Raw genomic sequence first — 20,622 nt, forward strand, 5'->3', positions numbered from 1 at the left:
CTCGGTAACAGTGATCATAATATAGTTACATTTTACCTATACTGTAAAAAACAAACGCAGGCTGGGAGGGCAAAAACATTTAATTTTAAGAAAGCCAATTTCCCCAGGATGAGGGCTGCAATTCAGGATATAGACTGGGAAGAACTAATGTCAAATAATGGAACAAATGATAAATGGGAGATTTTCAAATCTACTTTGAGTTATTATAGTGCAAAATTTATTCCTACAGGTAATAAGTATAAACGACTCAAATTAAACCCCACATGGCTTACACCTTCTGTGAAAGCGGCAATACATGACAAAAAAAGGGCATTTAAAAAATACAAATCTGAGGGTACAGCTGTAGCCTTTGTAAAATATAAAGAGCTTAATAAAATCTGTAAAAATGTAATAAAATTAGCAAAAATACAAAATGAAAGGCAGGTGGCCAAGGATAGTAAAACAAATCCTAAAAAATTCTTCAAGCATATAAATGCAAAAAAGCCAAGGTCTGAACATGTAGGACCCCTAGATAATGGTAATGGGGAGTTGATCACAGGGGATCAAGAGAAGGCAGAGTTACTAAATGGGTTCTTTAGCTCTGTATATACAACAGAAGAAAGAGCAGCTGATGTAGCCGGTGCCAGTGCTGTTAATATATCAGTTGATATACTGAATTGGATGAATGTAGAGATGGTCCAAGCTAAATTAAATAAAATAAATGTGCACAAGGCTCCGGGACCAGATGGGTTACACCCTAGAATTCTTAAAGAGCTTAGTTCAGTTATTTCTGTCCCCCTTTTCATAATATTCAGAGAATCTCTAGTGACTGGTATAGTGCCAAGGGACTGGCGCAGGGCAAATGTGGTGCCTATTTTCAAAAAGGGCTCTAGGTCTTCCCCGGGTAATTATAGACCAGTAAGCTTAACATCAATTGTGGGGAAAATGTTTGAGGGGCTATTGAGGGACTATATACAGGATTATGTGACAATAAATAGCATTATAAGTGACAGCCAGCACGGTTTTACTAAGGACAGAAGTTGTCAAACTAACCTAATCTGTTTTTATGAAGAGGTGAGCAGAAGTCTAGACAGAGGGGCCGCTGTGGATTTAGTGTTTTTGGACTTTGCAAAGGCATTTCACACTGTCCCCCATAGACGCCTAATGGGACTATAGGTTTAGAAAATATAGTTTGTAATTGGATTGAGAATTGGCTCAAGGACCGTATCCAGAGGGTTGTGGTCAATGATTCCTTCTCTGAATGGTCCCCGGTTATAAGTGGTGTACCCCAGGGTTCAGTGCTGGGACCACTATTATTCAACTTATTTATTAATGATATAGAGGAAGGGATTAATAGCACTATTTCTATTTTTGCAGATGACACCAAGCTATGTAATATAGTTCAGACTATGGAAGATGTTCATGAATTACAGGCAGATTTAAACAAACTAAGTGTTTGGGCGTCCACTTGGCAAATGAAGTTTAATGTAGATAAATGTAAAGTTATGCATCTTGGTACCAACAACCTGCATGCATCATATGTCCTAGGGGGCGCTACACTGGCGGATTCACTTGTTGAGAAGGATCTGGGTGTACTTGTAAATCATAAACTCAATAACAGCATGCAGTGTCAATCAGCTGCTTCAAAGGCCAGCAGGATATTGTCGTGTATTAAAAGAGGCATGGACTCGCGGGACAGGGATGTAATAATGCCACTTTACAAAGCATTAGTGAGGCCTCATCTAGAATATGCAGTTCAGTTCTGGGCTCCAGTTCATAGAAAGGATGCCCTGGAGTTGGAAAAAATACAAAGAAGAGCAACGAAGCTAATAAGGGGCATGGAGAATTTAAGTTATGAGGAAAGATTGAAAGAATTAAACCTATTTAGCCTTGAAAAAAGAAGACTAAGGGGGGACATGATTAACTTATATAAATATATTAATGGCACATACAAAAAATATGGTGAAATCCTGTTCCTTGTAAAACCCCCTCAAAAAACAAGGGGGCACTCCCTCCGTCTGGAGAAAAAAAGGTTCAAGCTGCAGAGGCGACAAGGCTTCTTTACAGTGAGAACTGTGAATTTATGGAATAGCCTACCGCAGGAGCTGGTCACAGCAGGGACAGTAGATGGCTTTAAAAAAGGGTTAGATAATTTCCTAGAACAAAAAAATATTAGCTCCTATGTGTAGAAATTTTTCCTTCCCTTTTCCCTTCCCTTGGTTGAACTTGATGGACATGTGTCTTTTTTCAGCCGTACTAACTATGTAACTATGTAACACCGTGAGCAACAAGAGTAGTGAACGAGCCGAGTCAAACCAGGAGTGTACGAGGTACCAAATGCAGAGCAGGAGCGTAGTCAGTAAAGCCAGGGTCAATTTGAAGCAGAGGTCAATAGTACTAGCAGGAACAGCAGAGCCATGAAACAAGACCGAATCGCAGGCAAAGAAGAGCAGGAAATGAATGTATAAATAGACCGAGGGCGGGAGCTAGCTCCGTCTGGCCAGGCTGTGATAGGTTCTCCAACTCCCCAGCCTACCAACATGGGTGGTAGCAGATCGAGTCACTCTATCAGGCCTAGGAGCAGCTGCAGACTGATTAAACATGGGCGTCGATACAGAAGCTGTGTCTGGCAGATCCTTTACACTGGGCTAGGCTTCCTGTCTCTGGACTCCACTTTCTGGCTTCTGGACTAGCCCTCTTGTCTCTGGGCTTGGCCTCTGGCCCCTTCTTCCCACAAAGTGCTGACCCCCCCCCCCCACTCTGGAAAGAGGTTTGGGCTGTTGAAGGGCTTGTCCAGGATTAAAATAAATAAAATAAAACAAGACTGCTTTCTTCCAGAAACAGCGCCACACATGTCCACAAGTTGTGTGTGGTATTGCAGCTCAGCTCCATTGAAGTGGATGCAGCTATTCTGCAATACCACATGTAACCTGTGGTGCTGTTTTTGGAAGATAGCTGACTTTTTTTTATTATTATTATTATTATTATTATGGAAAATCCCTTTAAACAGCCTAGGACAACTTGGTCATAGAGTTGTATGGGATACAGCTTCTATGTATCCTGTATCCATAGATACTGTATTGTTCTCTCTCCCGAGAGCGGGTCTTGAGTGTCTATGTCACACAGAATCCCCCTAATATTGATCACATCTAAGTTATGAACTTAGATGTGATTGATATTAAGTCGATCCTGTGTTTCAGAGACGCGCAGGACCCGAACTCTGAGCCGTCAGTTGTTTTTTCAGTATCAGTTGGAGTTCCTTAAAGGCAATGTGTTGCCAGAAAAACATGTTTTTTTTTTAAAATTAAACATTTAGTGTGTGGGTGATTAAACATTGTTCAAATTTTTTTTATTTTTTTCACGAGTCAGGAAATATTATAAATTGGATTCAATTGGATTCAAATTTATCGTATTTACCATTTCTGGTCACTAGATGGAGCCATTCCCAAAAATATGTGGTAAAGCAACCACATAGCTTTTCTGCTGCAAAATTGGGTAAAAAGCCCTCGCTCTAGTGAGCTCTCAGCATCCCCCCTCCTTTATCCTGGCTAGTGCCGGGATAAACGAGGGGTTTGAACGGTGTAACCTCCTACACTGTGTGTCGCCATTTTTTGAGCTAACACACAGTGTAGTAGGTTTACATACAGTAGTAAACACACACAAACACGAACATACATTGAAATCTCTTACCTGCTCCTGCCGCCGCGGCTCCCTCCGGCCCGTCCGCTCCGTCTGCTGCCGCTGGTCCAAGTGCACAAGTCCGGAAGCCGCGACTGGAAGTAGTAATATTACTGTCCGGCCACGACTTCCGGTCCACAGGAAAATGGCGCCGGACGGCGCCAATTTCAAATTGGACTGTGTGGGAGCGGCGCATGCGCAGTTCCCACACAGACGCCGTACACACAAGTGAATGGGACGGGAGCCGTTCGCAGTCCCTATGGGACTGTGGCTGCCGTATTCCATGTCTGTATGTGTCGTTAATCGACACACACAGAAATGGAACAAAAAATGGCAGCCCCCATAGGGAAGAAAAAGTGTAAAAATAAGAAAAAGTAAAACACAAACACACAAATAAATATAAACGTTTTTAATAAAGCACTAACATCTTGAACATATGAAAATTTTTTGGGTGATGACACTGTTCCTTTAAGGCTTTCAACATGTGGTCTGGAATTGACCACAGCAGGGAGTATAGGATTTTGTTTTCACTTGCCCTTTAAGAAGGCGTCTTTTTGGGGGAAAGGGGTTAATGTTCTAAATAAGCAGGAACGCCCTTGGATTCTGAGGATCCTCTTTCTTTAGGGGAAATAGTATTTTTTTGTTAAAATTATATAGTAGTTCTCTTTAATTATTATTAAAGGGTACATGGATTACAAATTCCCTTTCTTTCTTATGTGGTCGTTTAGTTATTTCCATTGTTTTATTTAACCTGGAAGGATGGTGGTGTGGCATTTATACCTCCCTTAGGCGTCATGCACACGACCTTGTTTTGTGGCAGGTGTGCTGTCATGACAGCACCCTCTCACTCCCTGCCATAAAATTAAAATAACTATTTTAATGTTGATACTTGGTGATGATGAAATGATGATACTTATGCTATTTATGGCTCCTCTTGAGGTTTTTTTGAAATCCCACTAAAGGAGGAAATGTTTGTTCCCTTTTTTATTTGTTCTAGGTTTCCTGTCCTGAGCGCTCTATATCAGGTGTGCTTTAATGGGCTCAAAAAAATCCAATTACCGGAGAGTGTAATTTTTTTTTTATTCTAATCTCAGACAACCCCTTTTAAATGTACCTGATTTTATTGACGTGTGTAGTTTTTCGAGAAATAGAAGTGATGAAAGCCAAAAACTTTTCCGGCTTCACCCGCTCCCCCTCAACTGTACTTATTGTACCTTTTGGAATTTCATCCTTTTTTTTTTCTCGCAATACTTTTTTTTTTTTTTATGGTCATAATGTTTCATCAAACATTTTTTGAATGAATTGCTGTGCAACCCAAAGAAAAATGAACATCTCTGAAATATATTGTTTTACAGGACATATTTGGATACCGGAGCAGCACCTGTCGAAAATCTTTGTGCATATGTGGATATATATTCTCCCTTGGATTTCTGTGGCTCATATTCTACTGGAAACCAGAATGGCATGTATGGGCTACCTGCATCCCATGTTCCTTGCGAGAAGCTGATGTTGTGTTACTCAGAACCACAGTAAGTTCTCCTAATAAGTGTTATTAACAGTTTTGCCAGGTAAACAGACTACTCTTCAGTCGGATGTAGGTTTTGGCTTTATTATCTATTAGTGCAACTGGAAATATGATTTATTATAGGTTCTCATCTCTTTACCTCTTCTAGTCCAGCTTCGAAAACTTCTGACGTAAGAAGTTTTCGTGGATAGGGGGCTGTGGCCTCCTACTGATCTCTGGAATAAAGGAGCTGCAGCTCTTGCTATAGACTAATACAATTGATGGCTATGTACACCTTTTGAAGGGGATAGTTTTTTTTGTTTTTTTTATATAATTAAAGGTTCAATCAGTGTGATTGGTGCAACTTCATAATTAGTTTTTATTAAAAATTATTTTTAATTTGAGATACAGCTGTTGTTGTTTGTTAAGACCTGAATCCGTCATTTCTGCGGTCCTGACGGGTTCATTGTCAGCGGGTCATGCAGGATCCACCTGTAATCTATCAATCTAAGTTATGAACTTAGATGTGATGAGACACACAGGACCCGCTTTCACTGAACCGTCAGTCCCGAGGACCTGATGGGAACAGGATTTAGCGAACGATACAGCTGCTCTGTATAGAGAATACAGAGCAGCTGTATTTCAAAAAGTAAAACTAATTTTTAATAAAAACTAATTATAATGTTGCACCAACCACATTGATTGACCTTTTATTATTAAAAAAAAAATCCCTTTCAAATGTTTACATAGCCTTTAATAACACATTTGAATGGCCAATCTTTCTTTCTTCCGAGGCTCATGGGTGTCGGAGAGGTGTAATTCTGGGACTAGTGCTACAACCTCTTTGTACTAGCGTAAATTCCATAAATCCAACTAGTTTAACCAATTAAACTGCAGTCTTATTCCAGAGGGAGGCATGAAAAAGCAAGAACGCCACAAAACTTTTTATAGTATGTCTTACAAGAAAGGCATCCTGAGCAGGGGTGTAGCTAAAGGCTCATGGGCCCCGGTGCAAAATTCCGTCATGGGGCCCCCCCAGTTCTCTTCATGGCTGACGGCCCACAGCTTTCAGCTGAATCGCTGGTTCTCCTAAGTGACAAAACGATGCAGTACTAGCAGCCAGGGACGTAGTTATGGTCTTATAACATCAGGGGCAATAAAAAATGTATGTATGTATGTATATATATATATATATATATATATATATATAATTCTATATCGGAGACAACATATCTGTAGCACTGTGACCCTATAGCTATGGATAGGATTAAATACAGTGGCTCAGCAGACAGTATCACACATGATGGGATTAGATACAGCAGCTCAGCAGACAGTATCACACATGATAGGATTAGATATCGGTTGTTGGACTACATCGGATTCGAGGACTACTTAGATGACGGAAATTTTTTACTCTCAGTAAAATGGTTAACAAGGGTTGTGTGTTTTTTTTATAGATTTTATTTCATTAAAATAATTTTTCTGTCTTTGTATTTTTTTAAACTTTATTACTACCGCCATAGTAATGGCTGCTAGCTGATTGACAGTGTCCATTACTAAGGCGGGGCTTAATGTTAGCCGGTGAAAAGGCTAACACTAACCCCCATTATTACCCCGACATCCTTCGTCACCAGGGGTACCGGGAAGATCCAGGTACGATCCAGTACCCGACCATCTGTACTGATGGTTTTATTAGTCTGGTAAAGGCCAGAAACAGTGACCCTTCCCACCCTGGTAATGCTAGCCTGCTGCTGCTATGTTGTATCTGGCTGGTTATGAAAATTGGGGGGGGGGGCCCCACGTCTTTTTTTTAAAATGATGTGCGGTCCCCCTCATTTTTCATAACCAGCCAAATACAACATAGCAGCAGGCTAGTATTACCAAGGTGGGAAGGGCCATGGTTTCTGCCCTTTCCCAGATTAATAGTACCAGCCTGCGGCTGCCTCAGTGCCCGGCCATCACTACAGATGGTCGGGTACTGGATTGTACCTGGCACTTCTCAAAACCCCTGGTGGCGGTGGGTACCGGGGTAATAATGAGAGTTAGTGTTAGCCTTTTCACTGGCTAACATTAAGCCCCGCCTTAGTAATGGACGCTGTCAGTCATTGGCCATTACTAAGGCAGTAGTAATATCAATATAGAAAAAATATTTTATTGAAATAAAACCCCCGCGCACAACCCTCGTTAACCATTTTATTGAAAATAAAAGAAAACGTCATCGAAGTAGTCTTCGAATCCGTCCAACAACAAAACCTATAAAAAGCACAAAAAAAACATTAGTAACATTTAAAAAAGCAAAACAATTATTATACTTACCTTCCCTTGTCCGTGACTGTTAACAAAGCAGTTTACATCACATGGTCCCAGATTATCCCCAGGTCATTGGCCTACTTTTAAAAGTAGGACAATGAAATAAGGTGCCGGGCACCACATGATGCAAACAAACCAATGGGGGCTTAGAGCTGTCACTGCTTGGTTTACTGAGGCTTGTGAGAAGCGCATGATCATCCGACATGCGCCAGAATTTTTGCACATCACGGGCCTGTTCGCCACTAAAACAAAAACCTATTGCGGGGACTCCTTCAGATATAAAGGAGTCCCTGCAATAGGAGTTGCCATTCAGAGTCATGAGGTTGTGTGCGTCGCACATAGCACTGTGACACTGAAAGACATCTAAAGCAGTGCTGCGCTCAGGAATGAGGAGGGTAAGTATACTGTTACTATAGTAACAGAGGCCATTGTAGTTTATTACATAGGCCCCAGTTACTGTAGTAACTGTGAATAGACGTGGTGCGGGGGGCTTCGGGGCCCAGTCTCAATTGTGACCGCTGCGACCCCAATAGCTATGCCACTGTCCAAATCGTAATATCACAAGAAGAAAAGATGAAAACACAGGTATGATGAGCGCTACAGGAGGAAGCCAGTAGTTTGTGGATTAATTTAAATAATTACTTTTATTGTTAAATACTAAGGCCTAGTTCACTCAGTTGTTTTGCAGGCAGAAAAATCTGCCTCAAAATTCCTTCAGGAATTTTGAGGCAGATCTTGACTTGACTTGATTTTTTGGCCGCAGCTATTGAGCGCCGCAGGCAAAAACCACAGCGGAAAATGCTTTCTCTGACTCCCATTGAGGTCAATGGGAGGTCAGAGACTATGACGCCTGAAGAAAGGATACAACTTTTTTTTTCTCGCGAGCGTTATTTTCCGCTCGCGGAGGAAAAAAGACCTCCACCCCCCCATTGAAATCAATGGGAGGTGATTTCGGACGTTTTTTGGCACAATTTCCAATGCAGTTCCGCGTCAAAAACAGTGCCAAAAGACTGTGTGAACTCCCCTTAGGGTATGTGCACACGCTAGCTGCCTTTTACGTCTGAAATGACAGACTGTTTTCAGGAGAAAACAGCTGCGTCGTTTCAAACGTAAAAGCTCCTTCTCGCATTTTGCGAGGCGTCTTTGACGTTTGTAATCTTGAGCTGCTCTTCATTGACTTCAATGAAGAACGGCTCAAATTACGTTGCAAAGAAGTGTCCTGCACTTCTTTGCCGAAGCACTCAATTTACGCGTCGTCGTTTGACAGCTGTCAAACGACGACGCGTAAATGACAGGTCGTCTGCACAGTACATCGGCAAACCTATTCAAATGAATGGGCAGATGTTTGCCGACGTATTGTAGCCTTATTTTCAGACGTAAAACGAGGCATAATACGCCTCGTTTACGTCTCAAAATAGGTCGTGTGAACCCAGCCTTTAGCATTACAGCACCGAACTGTAATCCTATAATTGATAAAGGCACATCTTAGTAGTTATTAATCAAGTAATCATTTAAAGAACTACTGGCTTCATTCTGCAGCGCTCATCATACCCATGTTTACTTGCTACTTGTGATATTAGGAAGTACCGTATTCACAGTGCGGTCAAATTGCTTTTTTTGCCACGGTTTTCACAAAATCGCAGCACATCATGTGATTTGACCGCACTGTGTGATTTAAGCCTAATGTTTTTATGCGTCTTATACTACTTTTTTTTTAAGCAATCTTTGAATTTGTGATATGAATGGTGTGGTTTGCTGCAAGTTTCATAATCGCGGCAAAACCGCACCATTTTTGCCGCGATTACGAAAATCGCGGCAGAAACGCCCAGTGAATTAAAAAACTGCCTTCTCTTCTGCCGACTCTGCTGTTGCTATACTTTTGTAGAAGGACCTGATCGGTGGGCGTGGCTTCTGTTCCTCAAAGGCCAGTCAGGTCACATGGGCATGATGTCCTTAAAGGTCCTTTAGCAAACATCCTCTGTCCAGCTTTAATGCTGCTTATGCAGCATTTTTACATTAGTAACCTCACGAAAATGTGGTGGGGGCCGCGGGCCCCCCTGGCTAAGTGGCCCGGTCCCAATTGCGACCGCTGCGACCCCTATAGATACGCCACTGATCCTTTGTCTTTTTGATGTCCTTCAATGAATGAACCATCAGAAGTTCTTGAGGCAGAGAGTTCCGTAGTCTCATTGCTCTTACAATAAGGCTGGATTCACACGAGCGTGTGCCTTTTGCGCACGCAAAAAACGCAGCATTTTGCCTGCGCAAAAGATACTTGACAGCTCCGTGTGGCAACCCCGTATGATGCGCGACTGCGTGCTTTTCGCACAGCCGCCATCATTATGACACTCCATTTGGATGTTTGTAAACAGAAAAGCACGTGGTGCTTTTCTGTTTTCATTCATCCTTTTGACAGCTGTTGCGCGAATCACGCTGTTCGCACGGAAGTGCTTCCGTGTGACATTCCTGGTTTTCACGCACCCAGTGACTTCAATGGGTGTGTGATGCGTGAAAAACGCTAAAAGAATGGACATGTCATGACTTTTACGCAGCGGACTAACGCTGCGTAAAAATCATGCACATGTCTGCACGGCCCCATAGACTAATATAGGTCCGTGCGACGCGCGTGAAAATCACGCGCGTTGCACGGACGTATATCCCGTTTGTCTGAATAAGCCCTAAAGTGAATCAATCTGTCCTGATAGTAAACCACGTCTTTAAATAGTGGATGACCCCTTGTCATGGTTACAGGTAGGGATATGATAAAATCTCTAGAAAGATCTCAATACAGAGCATTCAAATCTGTACATAATAATTAAATCAACCCTGCGTTCTCCTGTTTTTTTGGGGGTTTTTTTTCCATGCTAAAAAAACCTTCAAGTGTAATAATCCTATATGGTACAATCCACCAATTTCCTTAACAACTCTTCTCTTTTTTCTTTGCACCTGCTCCAGCTATGTGTTTCTTAAAGGGTTTGTCTACCACTGGATAGGTCATCGGTATATCAACGGTGCGGGTCTGACACTCGAACCCTGCACCGATTAGCTGCTCTGGTGACCTGCGGGCACCAGATGTTATGGCACTGCTATGGAATCAATAGTTGAGCAATTGTCAGTGAAAGTTTATAGGATTGCTTGGTGAACGATTCCCCAAAAGGCCGCTGGAGACTGTCAGGATCAAGCGAGCAAGTAAATCCGCAATGTCAAAATCGTCACAACTCTGATCAACAGAGTCTAAGGCTACTCTATGGTTTTAGTCAGAGCCTACCGCAAGGCAGGATGGTCTTTGCTGCATAGAACCCAGGTTGTTTTAGCACAGTTCATTGTTGGGTAAGAGGTGCAATGCGGGCAATACCAGAACAGGTAACAAGACAGCCAGAGGGTTAACAGAGAATCCAACTCACAAAGCTAGGGGATGTCCGGAATAGCAGAGGTCAGTACCAGCTGGGATCAGATCCAAATCTGTAAGCAAGGGGTAATCTAGAGACAAGCCGAGGTCCAGTTCCAGGAAGTCAAAAGCCAGAGGTACAGGGGATAGACACAGCTTTACACCTGATAGGAAAACTGACAGCGAAATAGGATAGGAAGAATAGCTAAAACCAGAACCACCCATAAGCTAGACTAGTAGTCATGGTAATCTTAAAGTGATGGATGTTTCCTAACCGGAACATTATGCAATATATTGAGCCGGAAGCAGTTGGCTCCGTACATTGCATAGCGGCCGTGCTGACGAACTGCAGCTCTACTCCTATTCACTTGGATAGGAGCAGAGCTGCAGCTCAGACGCTATTCCATGACCGAAGCTATCTGCTTCCGGCATGGACGTTCGGTACTTGGAGGCAGCCGGAGCAGCTTAACGGTGTGGGGTCCGGGTGTCGGACCCCACAGATCGTGTACTCATGTCCAATCCAGTGGCCTAAAAACTACACACAATATTCCATGCGTGGTCTGACTAGTGATTTGTGTAACTGTAGAATCATATTCTTGTCGTGCATCTATGCCACTTTTTATGCATCCCCTGATTTTTGCCTGGCACTGGTTGCTAAAGTTGTTTTATAAACTAACATTTATAACCTTACCTTTGTCTACTTTAAATGCAATTTGCCATTTCTCTGTCTAAGCCTTCAAATTCTCTAAATCCCTCTGTAGTATTACATTATGCTCCTCTGTGTAAATTACTCTACAGGGCTTAGTATCATCTGCAAATGTTGAAATGATACCATGTAAACCATCTGCAAGTTCATTAAACATATTCTACAGTAGGTGGTCCAATACTGACCTAATCTGAAAGTGTTTCATTAATGACAACCCATTGTCTTCTATTCTTTACCCAGATATTAACCTGTTATACACATTTCCTCCCAATCCCAGCATCCATATTTTACACATTAAGCTTTAAAGAGGCTCTGTCACCAGATTTTGCAACCCCTATCTGCTATTGCAGCAGATAGGCACTGCAATGTAGATTACAGTAACGTTTTTATTTTTAAAAAACGAGTATTTTTGGCCAAGTTATGACCATTTTTGTAGTTATGCAAATTAGGCGTGCAAAAGTCCAAGTGGGTGTGTTTAAAAGTAAAAGTGGGCGTGTATTATGTGCGTACATCGGGGCGTGTTTACTACTTTTACTAGCTGGGCGCTCTGATGAGAAGTATCATCCACTTCTCTTCAGAACGCCCAGCTTCTGGCAGTGCAGACACAGCGTGTTCTCGAGAGATCACGCTGTGACGTCACTCACAGGTCCTGCATCGTGTCAGACGAGCGAGGACACATCGGCACCAGAGGCTACATTTGATTCTGCAGCAGCATCAGCGTTTGCAGGTAAGTAGCTACATCGACTTACCTGCTAACGCCGATCTCTGTGCGGCTTTTTCCGGAAAGCCAATGTATCGGTGTACGGACTCATAGACTTTCTATTGAGGCCGTACACGATACATTTATTTCCGGAAAAAGCCGAACAGAAACTAAGCAGCTGAGTGCTCACACGAACGCTTCAGCTGCTTCGTTCTAGCGATTGGTGGGGGTCTCCGTGCTCGGACCCCCACCAATACAAACTTCAGACATGTCACTATGACATGTCAGAAGTTTGTCGAACATTTAGCTAAACTTTAAAGTGGGAGAGTATAACATGCTTTAAAAAAATTTAGCTATACAAAGTCACCAGCTTTACTAAGATCCGCTATAGAAATCCCATCCTCATAGACTACTCTCCTATAAAACCATGCTGATACTGTATTATAACTTTATTTTTATTAAGATACTTCGGAATAGGAGACCTTTAAGCGTTTTCCCCAAAATGGACTTACTATGGTCTATCATTTCCAGTTTTTGACCCCTTTTTAAATATTGGCACCACATTTTCTATGTGTCAGGAGAAATTCCTGCACTTCGAGTCCTTTTTGGACATAACATAGTTTAGATTTAGGCAGGAGATGTTTATTGTTCACAACTTGAATGTAACCTCATGTCTGTCTTCTTGATATTTTTTTTTGTGCACATGTAACTGTCTGGAAATTCAATTTATTCACATGGGCTACGATATTCCCACAACTTAAATGGTTTTACCGGGACCAGTTAACCATAGCTAATGTATCTTCAATTCACATGGCTGATTTAAACAAATGGCCATGCGATAAATACAAAAGAAAATTGGAAACGAAGCATGGAAAAAAAATTGTATTGTGGGGGTTGTGGAGGACACTAGTAATGCAGCCAATGAGTTTTAAAAATAATTGTTAAAACCCTTTTAATGGGGCACATTTACTGATTCTGACTGCAGCAGTTTTTTTTTGTCATATTTTGTGACCAAATGTGGCGTTTCGTAAGAACGTCCGTTCCTGTAAAGGGGATAGTAGTCAGCCAATGAACAAGCAAACGCTCATTGGCTTTTATATGACCACAAAAATGGTCGCCTGTGGCCAGCAAGTCTCCCTGTGGGGGATGACGATCGACATTCTGTATTGTAGATCGGCGCTTGTGTAAAAGGGGCTTTAGACAGCATGAGTAAATCTGCCCCAATGTATACCTCTGGTCTACATCTGTCATACCATAGCTACAAAAAAAAGCTGTCTCCCCAGCCTTTAACCCCTTTCCAACATCTGCCGTGTATATATACACTGCAGAGGTTGGGTAGGGGAGTATAGAGCAGACCTACAGGCTGAGTCCGCTCCATAAAACTAACCTGTCGGCTTCATCTTGCACCCTACACTTCAGGGAGGGAAACGGCTCGTTTAACCTCTTAAATGCGACGGTCAATAGCGAATGTGGCATGTAAGCTGTTCGATTGAGGGGGATGGCTTCCTCTGACATCCTATCGGCCCCAATGGTAGTCATGGCAGCCTGGGGGCTTAATGAAGGCCCCCAGGTCTGCCATCTTTGTACTCGTATTAAACCCTGCTGAGGCAGTTCTTAGTAGGAGTCTGTCAGAATCATTATATACTGCTATACATTAGTGTTGCAGTATATCATGGAAGCGATCCAACAATCAGCAATGCAGCAAATAGGTTTGTATGTTACTTATTTTAAAAGTGTATTGTATTGGGTAAAATGTGCCGTTAAATTGATCTATTGATGTGATTTTCTATAGGATGCTTTCAAAGAACATACATGGAAGAACGTAAGCTCCATTCAGTTATCTGCCTCTGAATACAAGTCTTACAGTGCCGTCGCACAAGATGTGGATTCTGTCATTAATAAAGCAGTGATTAAACCAGACCTGTGGGTAAGTTTGCTCTTGGGTTTACGTTGCACGTAAATAATGTACATAGCAATAAAAATTCTGAATATGTGCTATATAGCACGGTTGTGAAGATATATATATATATATATATATATATATATATATACTTTTTCACAGTGTGTAAGGTACATCAGTATCTCTCTTGTGCAGCATTTGCCACATTAATTTTATTTTATTTTTTTGATCCGTGTGGTTGATCTGCATATTATAGAACCGGTCCTATTCTTCGTATTTGCAGCCTGTCTCGCCCATTCTAGTGTATGGGTCCGCAAAAAAAAACCGGACAGCACATGGAAGCAACTAGGATTCGTGTTATGCAGTCCACAAAATGGCAACGGCTGTGTGCATGAGCCCTTTCTGTAAAAAAAACCCCTTTGTTATTTTGATTGCGGAAACACTTCTCCTCCCACATGCCATGAATGTCCCCTGGGCCTTTGTAAAGTCCAAGGAAAGAATTAGGCCCCAAGCAGACAAATGTGTTTTTGCGGCCACAATTCACCCGCAAATCTGCGGGTAAATTGCGGTCCCATTCATTTCTGTGGGCCCATGCACACGGTCCGTGCATGGTCCGGGCTCATTGAAATGAATGTACACGGCCATGTGCACTGCGCGGCCGTCCGAACTGCAAATCACGGGCCGTGCACACCACTACGGTTGTGTGCTTCAGCCCTTAATCATGTGCTAGTTCTTTTGTATTGACTACACATAGTTGTTAATAACATTACCTCTAACGGTGCTGAAAACAAGCGCCGATCAGCGAGGCAGCTCCTTGATCGCACTTGTTTGCTCCTTTCACAAGGATCAAAGCTTGGTTATGTATGGGAACAAGCGATCGTTACTTCGATTGTTCATCCCCATACATTTCTATCATATCGGCAGTACATCCTCCTATTTATACAGGGAGATGTTCTGCAGACAATGATAATATTTATTGTTGCATAAACGAGCAGATTAGCCAATAAACGAGCGTTTACTCGTTCATCGGCTGATTGTTGCCCAGTTTACACAGAGCAATGATCGGGAACGAGCGTTCATATGAACAATCGTTTTCCTGAACATTGATCCTGGTAAAAAGGGCTTAAGTCATCTTTTTTTTTCCAAGCTGAACAAGCCCCATTTTTTTTTAGCCATTCAAGAGACCTCCTATCCCCATTAACAATCTTGTCATCCGCCTTTGAATCCTATCCAGCATTCTTATATTATTTTTACAATGTGGAGGGCAAAACGAAATTCCATTAGGGATGCACGATGCATCGAAACTCTGATACCGTGCATCCCCAAATGGTTCAATACCGTTATTTCATGTATTTCGATACTTACCTGTGCGGCCGCACAGCTAAGTATAGTAACACATGAATGTATGAGCGGGGTTGCGGCTGTGTAATACAGCCATTGCCCTGCTCCTGAGTCCTGATAAGTGTGCGGGGTCAGGATGATGCAATGCGGCCGGCGCTGCACTAATGAGCGGCGGCACTGAAGACAGAACACGGCGGGCGCACTACAAAACACCTCATGTTCTGTCTTCAGTGCCTGCGCCGCCGCTCATTAGGGCAGCGCCGGCTGCGTCACCTCATGGTTGCGCGCGTGCTTACTGTCAGGAGCGGGGCAATGGCTGTATTACACAACCGCAGCCCCGCTCTATAACGGCGGAGATCAGGGAAACCTCTCATCTCCGCCGCTATTCTCCTGAATGCTGCGATCAAAACTGACAGCAGCATTCAGAGGTAAATGAGAAGAGGGAAGCCCCTTTGGATCGAGTCACAGGGAATTCCTGTGATGCGATTGAGGGTCATACCATATATGGGCAGACAGCCCAGGGTCCATTGAAGGACCTCAGGGCTGTCTTACCATATTTCCTGTTGATAGGGCATACTTAGGTATGTTCTAACAACTGCCTGTGTACTATCCGTACACAGGCTAATGTACTGGCATATAGATATATGCCAGTACATTAAAGTAAAAACTTAAAGTAATATTACATTTAAAAAAAATACACATACATCTTTTTTACAATACACATTAAAATAAGTCTCAATACATAAAATAAACACAATCGGTATTGGCGTGGCCGTAATAAATGACGCAAAAAAATTGTTGTGCAGGTTATGATGTGTACACTCTAAAAAAAAAAAAATAACTGCTTTCTTTCACTTATTGTGAAGCACAAGGTGTGATGAATTTAACCTCATGTGCCTCACATTAATAGTAATTAACCCCATCATGTGCCTTACACACTAACCCATTATGACTGGATACCATGATGGGGTTAATTACTATTAATGTGAGGCACATAGAGGTTAAATTCATCACACTTCGTGCCTCACATCAGAAAATGGAAGAACTTCTTATTTTTTTTACATTTTATTACTTTTTGCAAAGTATCGTTTTGGTATCGAAATTGCAATACTACACAAAATATCGGTATCGAAGTCCAAATTCTGGTATCGTGACATCCCTAAATCCCATATTCAAGATGTGGCCTTACAATCTTTTTTTTATACACCCTAAAATCCGATTTGCTTTTTCAGCTGCTGCTTGACATTGAGTACTGCTGCTTAGCTTACTTGTAACCAGAAAATACATGTCCTCCTCTCGTTCTGTTCTCCCCATTTTTATTTAATTTAATGTATAAGCATGTATACTGTTACTGTGACCTAGGTGCATTATTTTAGATTTAGCAATATTAAAATTTATCTGCCGTGATTTTGTCCATGCTGCCAACTTATCGAAGTCTTTCTGTAATATTTTACAATCAAGCAGATTTTTAACCCCTTCCCGCACCTTGGCATACATGCACTTCCAGGTGAGCAGTAACTTTGCGCACCTGGGTGTGCAGTTACGTCTGCGCTTTAACAGTTAACCGCCACGCGGCGCTACACCGGTTAACTGTGCAGGGTGTCTGCCCTGCTCTCCCCGTTGCCGATCAGCGGTCCATCGCCACTGAAATCGGCAATTAACCCCTTCCATGCGGCGGTTGATTGCGATCGCCACATTGAAGAGGCTTAGAGAAGATTGGCAGCCCCCCCGGGCTGCCATGTACAGAAGCCTTTTGAGGACCAGCCGGAGAATGAGGACCAGCTGGTTCTCATAGGCTTCCTGTCAGAGTGACTGTCACGTCACAATGACAGTTAGAACACATTTCACTACGTAGGTAGTGTAATGTGTTCTAGCAGCAATCAGAGCTGCAAGTCTAAATGTCCCCTAGTGGGACAAGTAAAAAAACATCAGAAAAAGATAATAAAAGTGTAAAAATAAAAGTTAGATGTTTACATAAAATTCTTATTATAGGAAAAAAAGCATTGTTGTTTATTATAGGAAAAATATGAACACGTTAACAAAAAAAAAAAAAAGTACACATATTTGGTATCACAGCGTTCATAATGACCCCAACTATAAAACTATAATATTATTTTTCCCGCACAGAGAACACGGCATAAAACATAATTAAAAAAACAAAGCTAGAATCACTATTTTTTTGGTCACCACTCCTCCCAAAATATACAATAAAAAGTGATCAAAAAGTCGCATGTACCCCAAAATGGTACCAATAAAAAAGACAACCCGTCACTCAAAAAACAAGCCCTTACACAGCTTTTTTGACTGAAAAATAAAAAAGTTATGGCTTTCAGAATATGGTGACACAAAAAATAAATTATTTTTATAAATAAGTGATTTTATTGTGCAAACGCTGCAAAACATAAAAAAAAAAGATATACAAATGGTATCGCCGTAACCATATCGACCCGTAGAATAAAGTAAAATGGTCATTTATAGCCCAGGGTGCACAGCATAAAAAAACATTGTCAGAATTAATGATTCTTGGTTACCTTGCTTGCCAAAAAATGGAATAAAAAGTGATCAAAAAAATTACACATACCCCAAAATGGAACCAATGAAAACTACAGATTGTCCCATAAGAAGCCCTCACATAGCTCCGGTGAAGAAAAAAATAAAGAAGTTCTGGCTCTCAGAATATGGCGATGCAAAATGTGCAGTGTTCCAAAAGCGTATAAGATTGGGCACCATTTATCAGTGCGACACATATCTGCAGATTATTATTTATTTACTCCATTATTATACCCTTATTATGCCCCTGATGTTCTCCACACAGATTACATATGCCAACATATTATAAACTGAAATACCAGCAAAATGCCAAACAGAACAACTACCAAGCTAAATCTGCACTCCAAAAGCCAAATGCCACTCCCTCCCTGCTGAGCCCTACAGCGTGCCCAAACAGCAGTTTACACCCACAGATCTGGCATCACCATACCCGCGAGAACCCGGTTAATATTTTATGAGGTATTTTTCTTCAGCGGTACAAAATGGGCACAACATATTGTGCACTAAATTGGCATATCAGTGGAAAATTTTAATTCTCACTCCACTATCCCCTGCCCATTAACCCCTTCGCGCACCACGACATAGAATGTCGTTGTGTGGGGGGTGATGTATGTAGCGGGCTCACGCGCTGAGCCCGCACCATACGCTGTGGGTGTCAGCTGTGTATTAGAGCAGACACCCAGGACTAACGGACAGGAACAGCGGTCGCGCTTTTACAGGAGCCTGTAAAAATGACAATATACTGCAGTACATTAGTAATGCAGTGTATTGTACCAGCGATCTACTGATTGCTGGTTCAAGTCCCCTAGGGGGACTAATAAAACGTGTAAAAACAAAAGTAAATGGTTATTAATAGTGATTAAATATTTATTAAATTTTTAAGTCCCCAAAAAAAAATGTCACATTTTTTCTCTCTAAAGTAATGTAAAAAATATACACAAAATTGGTATCGCTACGTCTGTAAAGTCAGAACTATTACAATATACCATTAATTAACTCGCACGGTGAACGCCGTGAAAAATAAAGGATGTAAAACTGCAAAATCTATATTTTTTGGGTCACCTTGGCGCTACCAAAAATGTAATAAAAAGTGCTCAAAAAGTTGTATGTACCAAAAAATGGTACCAATAAAAATTACAGCTCGCCCCGCAAAAAATAAGCCCTCAACACTCTATTGACGGAAAAATAAAAAAGTTATGGCTCTTGGAAAGCGGGGAGGGAGAAACGAAAAAAGAAAAAGCAAAAAATGGTTCAGTCCGGAAAGGGTTAATTACTTTCTAATGAAAAAACATTTACGACCACATAAGGGGTATTGCCGAAATTGCTTTACAAATGTTGGGTGGCTTTTTCCTCCTTTTATTCTTTGTGAAATGTAAAAAATTCAAAATTTTAGTGGAAATAATGTTGATCTTCATTTCTAATTCTAATTAAATTCTGCAAAAGACGTGTGTGGTCTAAATGCTTACTATACCCCTAGATAGCTAGATCGGCCTCTCAGGGGCTTTGCAAATGCGACATGGCACCTGAAACTATTTCAGCTAAATTTGAGCTCCAAAAGCCAAATAGCGCTCCTTCCCTTCTAAGCACCGCTGTGGGTCCAAACAGCAGTTTATGACCACATATGGCGTATTTCCGTAATCGGGAGAAATTGTTTTACAAATGTCGATTTTTACCTTTACAGACTAATTCCAATGAATTCAGCAAAACAACTGTGGGGTCAAAACGCTAACTTTACCCCTAGAAAAATTCCTTGAGGGGTGTAGTTTCCAAAATGGGGTCACTTTTGGGGGGGGGGGTTCCACTATTTTGGTCCCTTCAGTGCATTGCAAACGCGACACGGCACTGAAAACTATTCCAGCAAAATCAGAGATCCAAAATCCAAATAGTGCTCCTTCTCTTCTGAGCCCTGCTGTGGGTCCAAACAGCAGTTTATTACCACATATGCAGTATTGCTATAATCGCGAGAAATTGCTTTACATATGTTGGGGTGTTTGTTTTTTTTTCTCCTTTATTCCTTGTAAAAAATTCAGAGGTTTTTTTTCAGAAAAAAAGTAGATTTTCATCTTCACATACTAATTCAAATAAATTTAGCAAAAAAACTGTGGGTTCAAAATGCTAACTATACACCTAGATAAATTCCTTGAGGGGGTGTAGTTTTCAAAACGGGGTCACTTTTGTGGGTCTTTACTGTTTTGGCCCCACAAGACCTCTTCAAACCTGACATGGTGCCTAAAATATATTTTTAAAAAAAAGAGGCCCCAAAATCCTCTAGGTGCTCATTTGCTTCTGAGGCCTGTGTTCGTCCAGTAGCACACTAGGGCTACATGTGGGATATTTATACAAACTGCAGAATATGGGCAATAAATATTGAGTTGCATTTCTCAAGTAAAACCTTCTGTGGTACAGAATTTTTTTTTATTACAAATGAATTTTGGACAAAAAATATGAAATTTGTAAATTTGACCTCTACTTTGCTTTAATTCCTGTGAAACGTCTAAAGGGTTAAAACACTTTCTGAATGCTGTTTTGAATACTTTGAGGGGTGCAGTTTTAAAAATGGGGTGGT

At 41.5% G+C, this 20,622-nt stretch overlaps 1 protein-coding gene across 1 annotated transcript in view; it reads left to right on the forward strand.

Moving 5' to 3' along the window:
• LOC142760896 (putative cation-transporting ATPase 13A4) overlaps positions 1 to 20,622 on the forward strand; it is a 103,591-nt gene that overhangs the window by 9,579 nt on the left and 73,390 nt on the right. The window contains exons 2-3 of the mRNA XM_075864066.1: positions 5,013 to 5,186; positions 14,058 to 14,192. Coding sequence (XP_075720181.1) covers positions 5,013 to 5,186; positions 14,058 to 14,192 — 309 coding nt within the window. The remainder of the gene's footprint in view (positions 1 to 5,012; positions 5,187 to 14,057; positions 14,193 to 20,622) is intronic.

This window comes from Rhinoderma darwinii, chromosome 4 (genome assembly GCF_050947455.1).
Source record: "Rhinoderma darwinii isolate aRhiDar2 chromosome 4, aRhiDar2.hap1, whole genome shotgun sequence".
Classification (NCBI taxonomy): domain Eukaryota; kingdom Metazoa; phylum Chordata; class Amphibia; order Anura; family Rhinodermatidae; genus Rhinoderma; species Rhinoderma darwinii.